Source organism: Hyperoodon ampullatus (genome assembly GCF_949752795.1).
Source record: "Hyperoodon ampullatus genome assembly, chromosome: 13".
Lineage (NCBI taxonomy): Eukaryota > Metazoa > Chordata > Mammalia > Artiodactyla > Ziphiidae > Hyperoodon > Hyperoodon ampullatus.
The window spans coordinates 28,083,213-28,100,274 of NC_136926.1; the positions used below are offsets into that span (position 1 = coordinate 28,083,213).

At 54.8% G+C, this 17,062-nt stretch overlaps 1 protein-coding gene across 2 annotated transcripts; it reads left to right on the forward strand.

The window, feature by feature from the left end:
* Window positions 1–508: 508 nt before the first annotated feature.
* DGCR8 (DGCR8 microprocessor complex subunit) lies at window positions 509–15,881 on the forward strand (the record flags this gene model as incomplete). Of its 2 annotated transcripts, XM_079718104.1 has the most annotated exons (13): window positions 509–1,228; window positions 1,665–1,824; window positions 3,651–3,793; window positions 3,955–4,237; window positions 5,516–5,713; window positions 5,871–5,972; window positions 6,536–6,634; window positions 7,881–7,963; window positions 12,790–12,890; window positions 13,132–13,238; window positions 14,145–14,272; window positions 15,214–15,327; window positions 15,622–15,881. In XM_079718104.1, 13 exons carry the CDS (start codon window positions 509–511, stop codon window positions 15,703–15,705), a joined length of 2,322 nt encoding a protein of 773 aa, XP_079574230.1. In that variant the 3' UTR covers window positions 15,706–15,881. The 2 variants fall into 2 exon arrangements, with proteins under 2 accessions (XP_079574230.1, XP_079574231.1); XM_079718105.1 differs by lacking the exon at window positions 6,536–6,634.
* Window positions 15,882–17,062: the final 1,181 nt, after the last annotated feature.

Genomic DNA, 17,062 nt, shown 5'->3' on the forward strand with positions numbered 1-17,062 from the left:
AGTTGGAATTACAGTGGACAATTAATAAAGTATTTAATTTGGGACTTAAGGTACAATTTAGGTTCTGAAGAAAAAAGTAAAGTTCGATTGTTTTGAAGCATAGAAGGTTCTCTTTTGGGGCAGCATTCTTTTAAGTTTTCACTGCGCTGTCAATAGCACTGGGCTCTTGGTACCAGGACACGGAGGGCTCTGTTGCGTTTTGACGATGCCTTTACGTCTCTTTGCAGGTGGAGGAAGACGGGTGCCCCTCCGGCTTGAGGACAGACTCGCTTAGTCGTCAGTCATTTAAGCTGAGTGCATTGTGATTTCCAATAATTGAGGCAGTGGTTCTAAAAGCTGTCTACATTAATGAAAAGAGCAATGTGGCCAGCTTGACTAAGCCGCCAGCGTGTGCAGCGCGGGCAGGACGGCACCCGGGTCTCGACGGACTTGTGCATGTTAGCTGTATAGATTTATGTAAGGTTTTTTAAAACTCTGGTCTTTTAAAATAGTCTTAACCACTTTTACTATGGAGACATGTGAGAGCCCCTCTCCTCTCCCGCGTGAGCCCGCAGGAGGAGCGGTGATGGAGAACCAAGCTTGCCCCCTCCGAGCACTGCCCCGTGGACAGTCTCCACCACCTCCCCTGCAAACGTCCAGTGATGCAGAGGTAATGGACGTTGGCTCTGGTGGTGATGGACAGGCCGAACCCCCTGCTGAGGACCCGCTCAACTTCTACGGAGCTTCTCTTCTCTCCAAAGGATCCTTCTCTAAGGCCCGCCTCCTCGTAGACCCGAACTGTAGTGGCCACAGCCCGCGCACCGCCCGGCACGCACCTGCGGTCCGGAAGTTCTCCCCTGACCTTAAGTTGCTTAAGGATGTAAAGATTAGCGTGAGCTTTACCGAGAGCTGCAGGAGTAAGGACAGGAAGGTGCTGTACACAGGAGCGGAGCGCGACGCGCGGGCAGAGTGCGGTCTGGCCCTTAGCCCTGTCAGTGGAGACGTGCATGCTTGTCCCTTTGGCGGGAGTGTTGGTAACGGGGTAGGCATAGGGGGTGAGAGTGCGGATAAGAAGGATGAGGAGAATGAGCTGGATCAGGAAAAGAGAGTGGAGTACGCAGTGCTGGATGAGTTAGAAGATTTTACTGACAATTTGGAGCTAGATGAAGAAGGAGCAGGCGGGCTCACGGCTAAAGCGATCGTGCAGAGAGACAGAGTGGACGAAGAGGCCTTGAAGTTCTCCTACGAGGTATGTCGGCGTCCCCTCCTTTTGGAGCACTCTTAGCAAAACCCAAAGAGAGGTGTTTGGGAATTGCAGTATCTCTGTAAAGCTGATGTTGCAGAGGAAGGAACACCCACAGGAGGTGGAAACGTAAATGTGAAAAGAAAGCCGTCAGGAGTCCAGGTTTTCAAACTTTGCTAATGAAAAGTTTGGCTGACAGGTCTGCCTCGTACCCTTGTCCCAACTGAGTTGGAAGGAGCTGCTGGCCATGCTCCCTGGTGGCACGGACACCTGCCTGAGCGTGTGCTTCAGCTGGCGGTTTCATTCCATTTGTTTTTCAGATGATCACGCAACATAGAGGCACACCTAGGCCCCCGAGAGCGCCTCCTTTCTGTGTCGTTGTCATTGACACTTGCCTGGAGGGCACCGGGGGGCTGTGGTCTCTGAACAGCATATTTTGCAGGATGATTTTGACAACGATGTTGATGCTCTGCTGGAAGAGGGCCTCTGTGCTCCCAAAAAGAGGCGGATGGAGGAGAAATACGGAGGAGACAGCGACCACCCGTCAGATGGAGAGACAAGTGTGCAGCCAATGATGACCAAGATTAAAACAGTGCTCAAAAGTAAGTCGGGCCAGGAAGTAGCGAGTGTTCACGGGGCTTTGCACGTACGGGCATGAGAGCCCTTGGTGTCAGGCAGCAGGTGTGTTTCTGAGGCCAGGAGGGCCCTGTCTGGTGACAGGAAACAGACGAGATGTGAGGACACACCCAGATGCATGATGGCCCAGCTGCAGGTGGTGCAGGTGCTGTGGAAACCAGAGCAGCTGGGCTTGTGCGGCGTGGCGGGGAGAGGCCTTCTGAGGGGGCTGGGCAGATCCCTGGGGAGGGGGCATCCAGGGGTATGGATGCTGGGCCCAGAGGCGGTTGCTCGGCACGGTGGCTGGTGATGGTTGCAGTCTGGGTTCTAGATTCTGTGCCAAGTGTCGGGGGAGCCACTGGAAGCAAGCAAGACTCGTTCCACAGTCTGGTCTGAAAGCACGGCTCGCAGTGCACGTGTGACTCCTGCACTTTGAGTGGGTAGAGGTGGAGGGGTCGGAGACGTGGTGGGGAACAGTCGGGTCGCCGAGAGCTGGCCCGTGCAGCCCCCCTGCTGACGTGGAGAGGTCTGAGGGGGCTCCGTGTCTGTTTCTGTCTTGGCCTGGAGGCACCTCTCAGTGTCTAGGTGGAAGTGTCAGGTGGGCGGTGGAAAGGGGCTGGAGGGACACAGGACTCAGGCACACAGGTTACATCTTCTGCTGAGCACCAACGCAGGTGGCCAGCGTGATGGGAGGAAACCGAGGGTGGCCGACGTACAGTCTCCTGGCTGCGGAGCTGACATGTTGGCAGTGCTGGGCCGCGCCTCTGCCAAGTGGGCCGCAACAGGAACAGTAACAGACTATGAGATGCACGCGAGCTCTCCGGGCACCCGGGCCAACTCTGTGACAGCTCACTATCGCAGACATGCCTTGTCCCATGATGTGCTCAGCTTAAGCTGTGTGAGTGCCTCCTTCTCCTTACTTAGCCCATAGCTGGTTGCAGACAGCTCCCAGCCCAGCCCGCGGTGGGCATGGGGGTGCCTGAGGGGGTCTGTGCGTGTCCAACCTCACATTCCCTCCCAGGGCCGTCCTGACACAGGTGTCCGCTGGTGTCGGCCACGTGTGGGTGTCAGACCTGGCACAAGGGTGTCATTCCCTTTTCTGTGAGAGTAGCTGGTGCTGTTTTCATCTCGTATGTGTCTTTTTAGGTTTCACTTGGTTTTTCACTTCCGTTTCTGAATTTTTAACTTGTTCCCAATACCTGTAAGAAAAATAAGTTTTACTTAAGTCTTTGCCATGTGCTTTTTTCAGCAGCCAGGGCTGTCAGTGGCAGCTCGAACAGCACAGGCTTGTCACCTGGTCACAGGGAGCAGTGATCCACAGATGTGCAGTTACTAGCGAAGGCTACCCAGGCCCTGCGGTGCCTCTGGCCATACCTGTGGGAGGCGGGCGGGGAGTCAGTGTCCACGGTGCTTGCCAGCCGTGGAGGCAGAGCTGTGGCGAGGCCCTGTGTCTTGCAGAACCCTGTTCTGGGCTCCGTGGTGTGCCTGTGCCGTTCTAGGCTGGGGAGTATAGCAGTTAGCAGGGTGGACAGCTTCCTGCTGCACGGAGGGACTTGGAGCCTGTGGGTCACACCCAGAGGGACAGGCACAGCAGCAGAGGGAGAGCAGAGTTTTGCAGGTGGGGCTGGGTGGGGCTTTCTCTAGTGGAGGGCGGGGTGTTCCCCCACTCCTACTTTTTAGAGGTTCTCTGTAACGTTGGGTCCACCTTGCTGTTATTTCTGACACGGGTTGTAACTTTGGAAACGTCCTGACAGTTCTTACTCAGTTATAAGTGTCTTCAAGTGATTGCAGAGTATTCTTGTCTTCTGTGCAGGTCGTGGCCGTCCACCTACGGAACCACTGCCGGACGGGTGGATCATGACGTTCCATAACTCCGGAGTCCCCGTGTACCTGCACCGAGAGTCTCGGGTAGTCACCTGGTCCAGGCCATACTTCTTGGGAACAGGAAGCATACGGGTAGGGGACGTATCAGTTGTGAATTTAGTCTCGTAAGTTGCAGGAGGAGCGTGCATGTCTGCCCACGTTGCATTGCAGCCAGATAGGCAGGTGAAAGGCATCGGACGTTCAGACTTTTGGGACCATCCTTGTAATCTGTGTTGCAATTTCACTGTCCACAGAAACATGACCCTCCTCTGAGTAGCATTCCCTGTCTGCATTACAAGAAAATGAAAGACAATGAGGAAAGGGAGCAAAACAGCGAGCTTGCCCCCTGTGGGGAGGTGTCTCCTGCCAAGCCCCTGAGCCGATCTGCAGAGCTGGAGCTCCCCCTGGAAGAGCCCGACTCCTTGGGGGTTGACTTGGGGCCCCCAGATGAGAAGGACCCACTGGCGGCCGAGGCCGCCCCCGGGGCCCTGGGGCAAGTGAAGGCCAAGGTGGAAGTGTGCAAAGATGAATCAGTTGGTAAGTTTCCAGAGTGAACTTGGTCCCTGAGGAGGAAGGGACCTGTCCGTGCTTGCCTGTCCACTCCCGTATGGCTGGAGAGGCCGTCTCCCCAAGCTTAGGAGATTCTGCCTGCTGACCTCTTGCTCCCGACCCGCACACTGGTGCTGCCCTGCAGATGGCCTTTTTCTCTTGTCATGTTCGCGATCTTTCCTCAAGTCTTGCTTTTCATGAAAATGGGACATGCTCGCATGGAGTCCTGGTGTACCAGTGCGCATAGTGTGCGTCTCCACCACGTGGTGTGGATGCCGCCCCCTTCTCAGACCCTCAGTTGCTCTCAGGTGTGGGGCGTTCCTCCCTGTGCCTCCTGCATCTCTTCTGTGATGGAAGGCTGTCTTAGCCCCCATGCGTTTTCGGGGTCTCTCACTCTGTGCTACTGCCCAGCCTGTCTGAGAACTCCTGCATGTGAGGGGCTGGGGCTGCTGCTGAGGAGGGGGACAGTGGTGTCTAGCTCCCTGTCCCAGCCAGCTCTGTCAGCGGGTGGGCTGTTCTCGGGACCCAGCTGGAAGGGAGCCCTCCCTATAAGACTCTAACTTGACGGTCTGCCTCTTCACACCGTCCTTCCGCACACGCAGGACACACCTGAGTGTGCTCCTATTTTTCTGAAAACACCTGCCTCCCACCTCTGACCTCATGGCGCTTGTTTCCAGACTCGCTTCTCTGCACTCATGTGTAAAGAACTATGTGGTTTTGGTTTGTCACTAAGTGTGCAAGCACGTTGTCCTGTAGCTCAAGTGGAATCTCAGGCATTTGCCTGGGTGGGAGGAGGGGTGCAAGCAGGGCGCCAGCAAGGCTGATGGGAAGCCCTGGGGTCCTGGGGGAGAGGTGGGACGAGTGCCATGGCCCTGAGCTGCCTGCTTGCTGCAGGGTCTGGGGGCAGCCACGGTGGGCACGTGGTGCCTCGGCTGCTGCTGGCCGTCTGGCACCTGTTGCCGTATGGGGAGAAAAGGTCCCAAAAGCTGGTTGTGGTTGGCTTTTTTTTTTTTTTAGGTTCCTTTTTGTTTATTTTTGTGTTCTTATTCTTGCTCTAAATAAACTAAAGGACATGCCAGAAATTTGTCCCTAGGGGACCTCGCAGGGTAATTAGAGCTGGCAGAATGAAAGGACGTGATTCTTTACTTCCCTCGCCCTTGGAGAGGAAAGGGGAAGGGGGTATCGTGTGGCTGGGACCTGCCCTGCTCACCGGGTGGAGGGCGTGACCTCCACCTGTGACTTGGGTCTCTGGTGAATCCCATGTAGACCTCGAGGAGTTTCGGAACTACTTGGAGAAGCGCTTTGACTTCGAGCAAGTTACCGTGAAGAAGTTCAGGACATGGGCTGAGCGTCGGCAGTTCAACCGAGAAATGAAGCGAAAACAGGCTGAGTCAGAGAGGCCCATCCTGCCGGCCAATCAGAAGCTCATCACTCTGTCTGTGCAGGACGCGCCCACGAAGAAAGGTGAGCGGGACTCGCAGGTCTGATGTTCCTGGGCTGTGTGCTGCAAGGGTGCTGCATTGGCCTGTGTCTGCCCTGCGGCGCAAAGGTCCTCTCCCCGCGGGCTGGGGTGTGGTCGCTGTGGCCCCCGCTGTTGCTGAGACGGCCCCTCTTGTCACAGAGTTTGTCATCAACCCCAATGGGAAGTCGGAGGTCTGCATCCTGCACGAGTACATGCAGCGCGTCCTCAAGGTCCGCCCTGTGTACAACTTCTTTGAATGTGGTGAGTGTGACCTTCCCCATCTCACTCCTAAAGCATCAAGCACGTCACTGGGATCACCGCTGGGGAGGCGGGAGCTGACTGTCAGTCCCCTCTGCTGGGTAGGAGCGAGAGGGGAGGTCGAGGGGGATCAGATGGTCACCTCCCCACACCCCCTTCCCACTGCACCTCCGAGGGTGGTGGGGCTGCAGCCCTGCAATGGCCACCAGCCGTCCTCTGGCCGCCCGCATCACTCCTTAGTGAAAACCAGAAGCTCAGCGTCCGCCATCGTCTTCCTGCTGCTCTGGCTCACAATGTCTGCATCCCACCCCTTGCACTCCTCCGTCCATCTTTCTCAGACGTTGGTCCCTGTCCCCCTCGACTTCCTGGCTATGGTCTCTGCCTGCTGACTGTCCCTCAGCCCCATCCCAGTGCCTCAGGGACTCTCCCAGGCCTCTGCCTTCCAGCAGCAGCCCTACCCCCACCCCCCACCTTGTCTGTCTGTCAGTGTGAGCAGATTGTGTGTGTGCACGTATGCTTTTAACGTCTTGGCAAGTGTGTTTTAAAATGGTAATTTTAATTTTAAGAGAACCCAAGTGAGCCTTTTGGTGCCTCGGTGACCATCGATGGTGTGACCTATGGATCTGGAACGGCAAGCAGCAAAAAACTTGCGAAGAATAAAGCTGGTAATGTGCCTGCTTGGTGTCAGACCCGTGTTGGCCCACCAATGGCTAGGGAAGGCTGTGGTTGGGGCAAGTCTGTTTTATATATGTAATCATCTACTTGGATCTTTTAAAATTATGTACTCACTGGAAAAGATTCAAATAGAAAAAGTAAAACGTGAGAAATGAAAGTAGAAGGGCCTTTTCCACTCAGTTGGCTGGCCAGTGCCTCCCGCCCTGTCCCCAGCGCTCACAGATGCTGGTTGCTCTGTGCTGCCTGAGCCCAGGGCACCGTCTGTTTAAACCCAGCAAGGCAGGGGTGTGCTGAGAAGGAGAACAGGTGGCATCTTCCTCAGGTGGTTTTGATGTCCATGAGGACCATTTTCTAAGTCCTTCCAGCTCCAGACTTGGGACTGCCACTCCTGGAACACAGCCAAGCAGGCCCTTGGGAAAGCTGGTGGTTTTTGGTGGAAGTCTGATGCTCCTCCTGCCCGTGGCCTGCTGCTGGCTTTATTCCCGGCACTTCTTGTTGTTGGCATGCTTTTCCAGAAGCCACTTAGCCCCAGCACCAGGGTTATTTGGCCTCTTCTGGGGAGTGGACCACATCGCAGGCTCGCGATGGATGCACCCCGGGCCCTGACACCCCCATCGCCGCACTGTCTTCAGAGCAGCTCTGCCCCTTACAGAGTGCGGAGCGTTTATCGCAGTCTCACCGAGTCTTGGGTTGGTGGAGTGTCTGTGCTCCGGGGCTCAGAGTGCCCCTGGGCCTTGCTCCCTTCTGGTGGCGAATGCCGAGGGTGATGGGACCCCACCTTACGGTCTGGCTGACCCCATGTGAAGCTGTGCTGGGCTCACAAGCTCTGCCCGGTCCCCAGGAGGCCTCCTGTCCATTTTAGAGAGATTCTCTCCAAAGGCTCTTCCTGCTTCACAAGTTGGGTGTTCCTGGGGTCTCGGAGCAGAAGCCTGTGAAGGTCCCATAGTGGGTGGGGCCATCCTCGTGGTGCCTCGCCTCCCACCCCCACCCCATGCTCCTCTCCACGTGCTCTTCGTTTTGCACCCCTGTTCATGGGGTGCCTGCACTTGGCTTCCCGCCACCCCTGTGCTCAGGCTTGCAGGCGCCTCCCCAGAGTGTCCTTTTGGCCCAATGCTGCTCCTCACCACACCCTCTGCCCGTGCCTCACCTGCAGGCCCTTGGGGCTCTGTCCCCGGGGCCCAGGCTCCCTCAGCCGTGGGGACCCCACCCTCACCCTCAGTGTTCCTCTTTCCATAGCCCGGGCCACGCTGGAAATCCTCATCCCGGACTTTGTTAAACAGACCTCTGAGGAGAAGCCCAAAGACAGCGAGGAGCTGGAGGTGAGGGTCGTGAGCCCACCCTGGTGTCAGGCTGTGCTCGGGTTTAATCGCCCAGGTGCCAGGTGCTCCGTCTCTTGTACTTCATCAAAGAGGAGACCTGCTTGTCTTTGCAAGCAGAGAAAATGTTCTTGTCAGAGATTTCTGTCCTTGTGTCTTGCCGAGGGTCGTGAGAAGCTGTGGGTAAATGTTTCGGAAGGAAGCCATGCTCCGCTGGCAGCAGATCCAAAGTGGAGTGAGCCTTTGAGGCAGAGGCTGCAAAAGCTAGATTGTTCTTTATGTTAAGAACCATTTAAAACTATTTGTAAAGTTTTGTGGGTAAATATGGTCCTATGGTTATTTGTAGCAAGGGCTTCTCACTCTGAAGAATGCATTCTTTTTTATAACCATAAATTTTTCCCTTTTAAACTACACAGTATAGTGGATTTTTGTACATTCAGAATATTTTCATCACTCCAAAAAACAACTCTGTCCCCATTAGCAGCTACCCCCATTCTCCCCGTTCCCAGCCCTTCAACCCCCAACAGCCACTCATCTACTTTCTGTCCCTGGATTTGCCAATTCTGGTCTTCTGTCTGTGGAATCATACGATGTATGTTCTTTTGCGACTGGCCTCTTCCACTTCACGTGTTATGTGAGCTGTGAGTATTATCAGATTGAGGACGTTTCTTCCACTCCTGGTTTGTTGACAGTTTTTGTCAGGAATGGGTGTTGGATTTTGTTTTTTCTGTTTCTGTTGAGATGATCTCGTGGTTTTTGTCTTTCACTTTACTGATGTGGGGGGGTGTTTCATTGACTTTTGAATGGTAAAAAAAACCTTGCATTCCTGGGATAAATCCCACTCAGTCGTGGTGTATAATCATTTTTATGCGTTGATGGGTTTGGCTCACTGGTATTTATTAAGGATTTTTGCAGCTGTACTTATAAGGGATACTGTTCTGTATTTTCTTTTCTCGTGGTGTCGGTGTTGGTATCAGGGTAATACTTGCCTCATAGAATGAGTTGGAAGTGTTGCTTCCTCTTTCATTGTGTGGAATAGTTTGCGCAGGATTTGTATTAATTTTTTTTTTTTCTTTGTGGTACACGGGCCTCTCACTGTTGTGGCCTCTCCCGTTGCGGAGCACAGGCTCCGGACGCGCAGGCCCAGCGGCCACGGCTCATGGGCCCAGCCGCCCCGCGGCATGTGGGACCCTCCCGGACCGGGGCACGAATCTGTGTCCCCTGCATCGGCAGGCAGACTCCCAACCACTGCGCCACCAGGGAAGCCCATAATTTTTTTTTTAAAGGTATACCACACGCTTCCTTGGTGGTACAGTGGTTAAGAATCCGCCTGCCAATGCAGGAGACATGGGTTCGAGCCCTGGTCCAGGAAGATCCCACATGCCGTGGAGCAACTAAGCCCTGCGCCACAACTACTGAGCCTGTGTGCCACAACTGCTGAAGCCTGTGAGCCTAGAGCCCAGAGCCCGTGCTCCACCAGAAGAGAAGCCACTGCAATGAGAAGCCCGCACACTGCAATGAAGAGTAGCCCCCGCTTGCCACAACTAGAGAAAGCCCGCAGCAACGAAGACCCAACGCAGCCAAAAAAAAAAGATATACCATGCAAGCACAATATTCATTCATTCATTCATTCATTTATTGGCTGCACTGGGTCTTCGTTGCGGCACACAGGCTCCTCTAGTTGTGGCGTGCAGGCTCTGTGGTTTCAGCACACGGTCTTAGTTGCTCCGCGGCATGTGGGATCTTAGTTCCCTGACCAGGGATCAAACACACGTCCCCTGCATTGGAAGGTAGATACTTAACCACTGGATCACCCGGGAAGTCCCAGTATTAATTTTTTAAGCACTTGATAGAATTCACCAGTGAAAGAGTCCGAGCCTAGACTTTGCTTGGTTTTGAAGTTATTTATTTACTGATTCAATCTTTTTACTTGTTATACATCTTCAGATTTTCTACTCCTTCTTGAGCCACTTTTGGGATTTTGTGTCTCTCTAAGAGTTTTCCCACTTGATCTAGGTTATCTAATTTATTGGCAAATACACATTCATAGTATTCCGTTATGATCCTTTTGTTTAAACTTTTTTTAAAATAAATTTATTTATTTTTATTTTTGGCTGCATTGTGTCTTCACTGCTGCACGCAGGCTTTCTCTAGTTGCAGCCAGCGGGGGCTGCTCTTCATTGGGGTGCGCAAGTTTCTCATTGCGGTGGCTTCTCTTGTTGCGGAGCACAGGGCTCTAGGCATGTGGGCTTCAGTAGTTGTGGCACGCGGGCTCAATAGTTGTGGCTCACGGGCTCTAGAGCACAGGCTCAGTAGTTGTGGCGCATGGGCTTAGTTGCTCTGCGGCATGTGGGATCTCCCTGGGCCAGGGCTCGAACCCATGTCTCCTGCATTAGCAGGTGGATTCTTTTTTTGTTTTGTTTTGTTTTTTGCGGTACGTGGGCCTCTCACTGTTGTGGCCACTCCAATTGCGGAGCACAGGCTCCAGACGCGCAGGCCCAGCGGCCATGGCTCGCAGGCCCAGCGGCCATGTCTCACAGGCCCAGCTGTTCCGCAGCATGTGGGATCATCCCGGACCGGGGCACGAACCCGTGTTCTCTGCATCGGCAGGCGGACTCTCAACCACTGCGCCACCAGGGAAGCCTAGCAGGTGGATTCTTAACCAGTGCACCACCAGGGAAGTCCCTTATTCCTGATTTTTAGCAGTTTGAGTCTTTCCTTTCTCTTGGTCGGTCTGACTAAAGGTTTGTCAATGTTGTTCGTCTTTTCAAATATCCAACTTCTGGTTTTGTTGATTTTTTCCTATTGGTTTTTTATTCTCTATTTACTTCTGCTCTTGCCTTTATTATTATTTTTTTCTGCCAGCCTTGGGTTTAGTTTGTTCTTCTTTTTCTAGTGTCTTAAGATTAAGGTATTGATTTGGGGTCTTCTTTTTAAATATGGAGTTTACAGCTATAAATTTTCTTCTGTGTACTACTTTGCATCCCATAATTTTGCTTTAATATATGTTGTGTTTCTTTTGTCATTTGTCTCAAGGTATTTTCCTAATTTCTCTTGTAATTTTTTTCTTTAAACCAGCGGTTATTTTAGGAGCATTTACTTTTCATATATTTGTGAATCTCGCAAATTTCCTTTGGTTATTGATTTCTAACTTAATTCCATTGTGGTTCAAAAACATGGTTTTTGTGATTTCAGTCAGTCCTTTTAAGTTTATTGAGGCTTGTGTTGTGACCGCCTGAGAGGATGTGCATTGTGTGTTTCTGAGTGGAGTGAACAGGTGTCTTTGGGTTGAGCTGGTGTGGGGTTTGCTATTCTCGTTCTTGGTGGGTCTTCTGTTCTGTCTGGACTGATGTTGAGTCCCCAGCTATTACTGTTGAATTGTTTATTGCTCCCTTCACTTGTCAGGTTTTTTTTTTTTTTTTTTTCGGTACGCGGGCCTCTCACTGTTGTGGCCTCTCCCGTTGCGGAGCACAGGCTCCGGACGCGCAGGCTCAGCGGCCATGGCTCACGGGCCCAGCCGCTCCGCGGCATGTGGGATCTTCCCAGACCGGGGCACGAACCCGTGTCCCCTGCATCGGCAGGCGGACTCTCAACCACTGCGCCACCAGGGAAGCCCACTTGTCAGGTTTTGTTTCATGTATTTTGGGGCTGTTAGGTGTGTATGTGTTTGTGATATTGTGATATAAAATACACGTTTGGTCTTTGTCCTTGGTTCCTGGTGGGACCTTCTAACGTAGTAAATAAATTAACGTTTGGTTTTTGTCTCCAGTTCCTGACATAGTTCCAGTTGATAAAAGTGAAGGGAACGTTCTATTGTAACCCCTTCAACTACGCCTGAGTTCATGTTCAGGAGGTGAATTTTGGAAGCCCCGAGGATGGGGATTGGTTGCCAGGGGAACCATCATGTAGTCGGAGGTTGGACTTCCAGCCTTGTCCTCTGCTTCCCCCAGTGCCCGGGGAGGGGTGGTGCTGGGGGTTGGGTTCATTCCTCGTGGCCAGGGGTCTGAGCAGCCTGGCTCACACAGCGACGCCTCCGCAGACACCCTGACTAAGGGGCTCGGGGTGCCTCTGGCTGGCGGACCCATTGAGGTTCTGGGGGGACGGGGTTGTGCTCAGAGGGGGATGATTTCCTGCTTGCTGGAACCAGGGCCTCCTGATGCTGGGTGGGGAGGAAGCCCCCTCCCTGCCGGAGCAGCAGGTTCCAAGGCTTCTATATGAAGAGGGCAGGGCTGGGGTTGATGCTGCCACAAGCCGAGGGACACCCGGGGCCCTAGAAGCTGGACAGTCTGGGAAGGGACCTCCCTGAGAGGCCTCAAAGGAGCATGTGGTTCTGTGTTATGGCCGACCCGGGAAGGGGGCCACACTCCTGAGTGGGAGCTGGGGGCCATGGGGTCAGAGCCACCTCTGGGCTGGCGATGCCCCTGTCACCAGCTTCCTTTTTCTCCCTGAACCAGTTGGGCATCGCCTCTTAAGAACCTTGGTCAAGTTTCTGTTCTGCCGTGTCTGGTCACTTTCTCTCTTCTATAACCTCACTTATGATGGTTTTCAAGCTTTTCTCCAAAGGTTGTGTGTCTTTAGACTTCTGACCGGTCGTCTGATCAGCCTCTGATTCAGGATGGGCTCCCCAGGCCAGCGGGCAGGCAGCCTGGCCCTTGCCATTCCTCGTTTGTGTCTCGGGCATCTGGGTGGGGAGGTGTGGGATGTGGGGTGCAATGTCTCCGAGAGGTAGTGGTGGGGGCAGGAGGCCCCTGGGGGAGGCGGCAGCACGGGAGCCGCTTCACGGGGCCACGGGAGTGGCCAGCACTATGACCGGCTGCTTCATTTTGTAGTATTTTAACCACATCAGTATTGAGGACTCGCGAGTCTACGAGCTGACCAGCAAGGCTGGACTGCTATCTCCCTACCAGATCCTCCATGAGTGCCTTAAAAGGTAAGGGGGTGGGGGTGGGGTGCTTCCCTGGCCATCGGGCATGGGGGCCTCTCTTGGGTGCCCAGCACCCTTCCACCCAAGGGGCCGGATGGCGTGTGGTGGGAGAGTCCCTCCTCTTGGGCGGAGCAGTGGTTTGGGGAGAAGGGTCGGTGCTGTCTTGATGGGCCCTTGGAGGGCTTTCTGGAAGCAGACATTTCCTTCCCCTCAGCTGATGTCACCTACTGTCTGTTTTCTCCTACAGAAACCATGGGATGGGGGACACCTCCATCAAGTTTGAAGTGGTTCCTGGTAAAAACCAGAAGAGTGAATATGTCATGGCGTGTGGCAAGCACACAGTGCGCGGCTGGTGTAAGACACACACCCCTCCCCCAGTACACCCACACACAGGCTTTCAGTGATCCCAGGGACCACTGCCCTGGCATCAGCCGAGCCTCAGCTGTATGCTGACTGCCCACGGTTGTGCCCGCAGCATCTCATGTCCACATCTGAGTCACAGCTGGCCTGAGTACAGCTGTGGGTGTCCCGTCCCTGGGCTGGTCATTTTGGCTGGGCTGTGTTGCTCCCCAGTGGCTGCCACCACTGCCCCTGTCCAGCCCTCAGTCCCTGTAAAGGGAGCAGGAGCCTCCTAAGACAGCAGCAGAGCCCCCCCCAGGGCCCTCTGCTGTTGCTGGGCACCAACTGTGCTCTTCACCTAACCTGGTGTTTGGATATAACCTTACTTGAAAAGAAACTTTGTGTAACTACTGTAAACACAGACCAGCACTGGGTAAGTGAGAAGGTCACGACCAAGCAGGCCCTGGGTGTGCCCCGTGCCCTGCAGACACCATTCCTTGCTGAGACCAGCCCTGAGCAGGTGGGCAGGGCATAGGATAGATCCCCCATCTGAGCCAGAGGCCCTTGCTGCTCTCCAGGCCTGTTTTGCACCCTGGCCCCACCTTCTCTCCATCTAGAAACGTCCCCAGCACAGGATGCCCTCTGGATGCTCCCCTACCCCTGTGTCTGCCCTGCAGGTGCATCCTGTGTTGGCAGATGTGGGCTGGGGGCCGGGAGGCCTCATAAGTTATGGCCTTGGGTGTGTCATGACCTCCCCGAGCTTCTGATGGGCTGTTCTGCAGGACGGGCAGGGCTGAGGTGCTGTGCCCAGTGCAGTGGCTGCGCCTTCTGCCCCCTCCCGTCGGGAGTACCCCTGTCTGGACGAGGTGGCCCTGTGGATGGCTGGTATCTGTGACTCCCTCCCTCTACGTTTCCTCTCAGGCAAGAATAAGCGAGTCGGGAAACAGTTAGCTTCTCAGAAGATCCTTCAGCTGCTGCACCCACACGTCAAGAACTGGGGGTCCTTGCTGCGCATGTACGGCCGTGAAAGCAGCAAGATGGTCAAACAGGTAATGGGGCCCCCTGCTGGCACAGGGGGCCGGGGGCAGAGTCGGGCTCTGGCTGCATGGGGAGGGGATGGGGTGCGGGCTGGGGCTAGAGGGAGAGGGAGAGTGAGCAGACCACACACAGACAGCTCTCCCTGGCCACCAACTTTAAACAGCCCGTGTGTCATCTGTTTTGCTTCTGCTCTTTGGGCCAAGATCTCAAGATTTTAGCCAGTACCCTTAGGTTTTTGTGTTTGGGGTGGAGAGAAGTACAGGGAAGCGAGGTTTATGTTGATTTTTTTTTCCCTGACGTTTACAGAAACGGTCTGGGTCACCAGCACCCCAGTGAGTGGTGGGTGTGGAAAGTGGGGACTGTGGGTGGTGACCCCCAGGCCGTCTGTGAAGAGCTCCTTGCTCTCGGCCTGACAGGGTGGGTGAGGGGAGGGGACACTGGGCCCCGAAGTGCTTGGCCCTGCATTGCTGAGCCTCTGCCTTCGGGTCTGTGCTCTACTTCTGTGAATCGTGCTGGGCTGTGAGTGAGGGGAGAAAGCCTGCTTGGGCCCATGGTGGGAGCCCCCTGGAGCTGGTGGGCGAGGGATCCTTCCAGAGGCAGGGGAGTGTGGCACCCACGGTCAGCAGGCATCCTCAGATACGGCTTCTTCACCCTGGACGGGCCTGCAGGGAGCTCAGGGTCTGGGCCCCACAGGCTCCCAGGGGCCGCAGTGCCGGGGCAAGTCCTGTCCTGCAGTGTGCTGTCCCCTGAGGCTGTGTCCTGGTCGCTCCTGCCTGAGGGCTCTGGGCATGTCGAGTGCCTGGCCAGTGGCTATGTCAGAGGCCAAGGGGGCCGGGGGAGCACCCCGCGCAGGAGGCAGTGGCAGAAGTGGGGACAGCCGGCAGGCAGCCAGCCAGGCGGGTTAAGGGAGGGGTGGTCCCAGACGGTCCTGCGAGCGGGCTCTGCTCCCCAGGAGACGTCGGACAAGAGTGTGATTGAGCTGCAGCAGTTTGCCCGGAAGAACAAGCCCAACCTGCACATCCTGAGCAAACTGCAGGAGGAGATGCGGAGGCTGGCGGAGGAGAGGGTGAGGCCTGCCCGCATGCCCTCGGGCTGTGGCAGTGCTGGAGAGCTGGTGGCCCTGGCCTCCTGTGCGCTGATGTGGGGTCCCCGTAGGGCTTGTCGGGGCAGCTTCAAATTCCTGGTGGCTGTGACCTCCTTGACCCTCCACTCCCGGGCATGCATCTTGATGCCCACAGAAGTGCCAGCATGTGGTGCCCTGCGATCGCGCACATTCTGCAGCCCCGCCACCAGCCTTTCACCAAGGTTGGGCTGCAGGTTCCCATGTCGCCTCCATCCCTGACCTTGGCTGTTCTTCCAGGAGGAGACGCGGAAGAAGCCCAAGATGTCCATTGTGGCATCTGCACAGCCTGGCGGCGAGCCCCTGTGCACTGTGGACGTGTGATGGCTGGTGGTCCGGGCTCAGGGGCTGCCAGCTCCGCTGCGGGGGAGACCTGCCCTCACTCTGCAGCCCCGGGTCTCCAGTCCATGGTCCCCCGCCACTGCGTGTCTGACAGCCAGGTCCACGCAGCTCTTCCTTGGGGGCCACCCACAGGTCTGGGTGGCCATGTTAAAGCATCGACTCAGCCTGCCACACAGGTGGACACAGAGAGGTGGGAGGTCGCCGTGGACCTCTGCTTGTGTGGACATGCTGCAGACTGGTGTTATGAAGGTTTTCATGAATTTTAGTATGTAACAGGCGCTGACAAGAAATGATAGTTGGATGACATGAAATGAGAAAGCCCTGCGCCTGGGGCTCCCGCGGGCACTGTAGGGACCTGGCCAGACGGTGCACGCTGGCACCCCATCCCCTTCCCTGCTTCCTGGGTTTTCCTTTTTTCCCTAAAAAAGTTATAGTTAGGAAGGAGTATTTCAGACCTCTTTGGTTTAAAATAAACACAACTTAGTATCAGAACTATTTTTCAGAGGCTGTAGGCAAACCACCAAGGTGATCATTCTTTGCCTTGAAATGCATTGCCTGTGATGTGGATGAAGGCACCTGTCCCTGCCCAGCTTGCTGCCCCTGCCTGGGCTGGGGTGCAGTCCATTCTTCTGAGTAAGTCTTAATGCCCCCCAAAACATGCCTTCTTAGACACTGAGGCCACTCACCTTGGCTGGCCTCTGGCAATTTTTTACTAAATTTTTGCACAGTCAAGTCTGTCCACCCATCAATTTTTAAAGCTTTTATGGTATTTTAGCGTTTGGAAAGACTTTTACAGTGAGAGTAGAAGATAGATTTGGAATCATGTAGCAGATGTGAACAGTTAACACATTTTAGCTCGTGGACTTGAGAGGAAACGAGGACCCTCAGTGCAGTGCATTCACATGCTGGTGCTCCTGTCCAGAGCTGATGCGAGCACGTTGGGGCGGCACTGGATTTTGAGAGCAGCCGTCTGGTGCAGCCAGGTGACTAGGTGGCCCCTATGGGCAGGTGTGGGGTAGATCTGTTTCCACGGAGTCCCAGCAGTCCAAGTTGGTTGTGAACCGTTGGCTCCCCGCTCCAGCACCTGTTCAGGGCACCGTGTGCTCATGGCACAGTGCTGGACACCTCCCCTATGGGTGGTGGTTTTACAGGAGACAGTATTTTCTATGCCTTGCCACCCCGTGACTGAGGTTGGCACCTGTGCTGACCTTTGTAAAAGAGAGTCCGCAAATCAAGTTGCTATAATTACACACTTGCTTCTGTCCTGCCCCGTCTGCAGTTGTGAATAACCATTTGACTATAACTGTTTGCCCTTAAAAGTCAGATGCACCACCTCGAA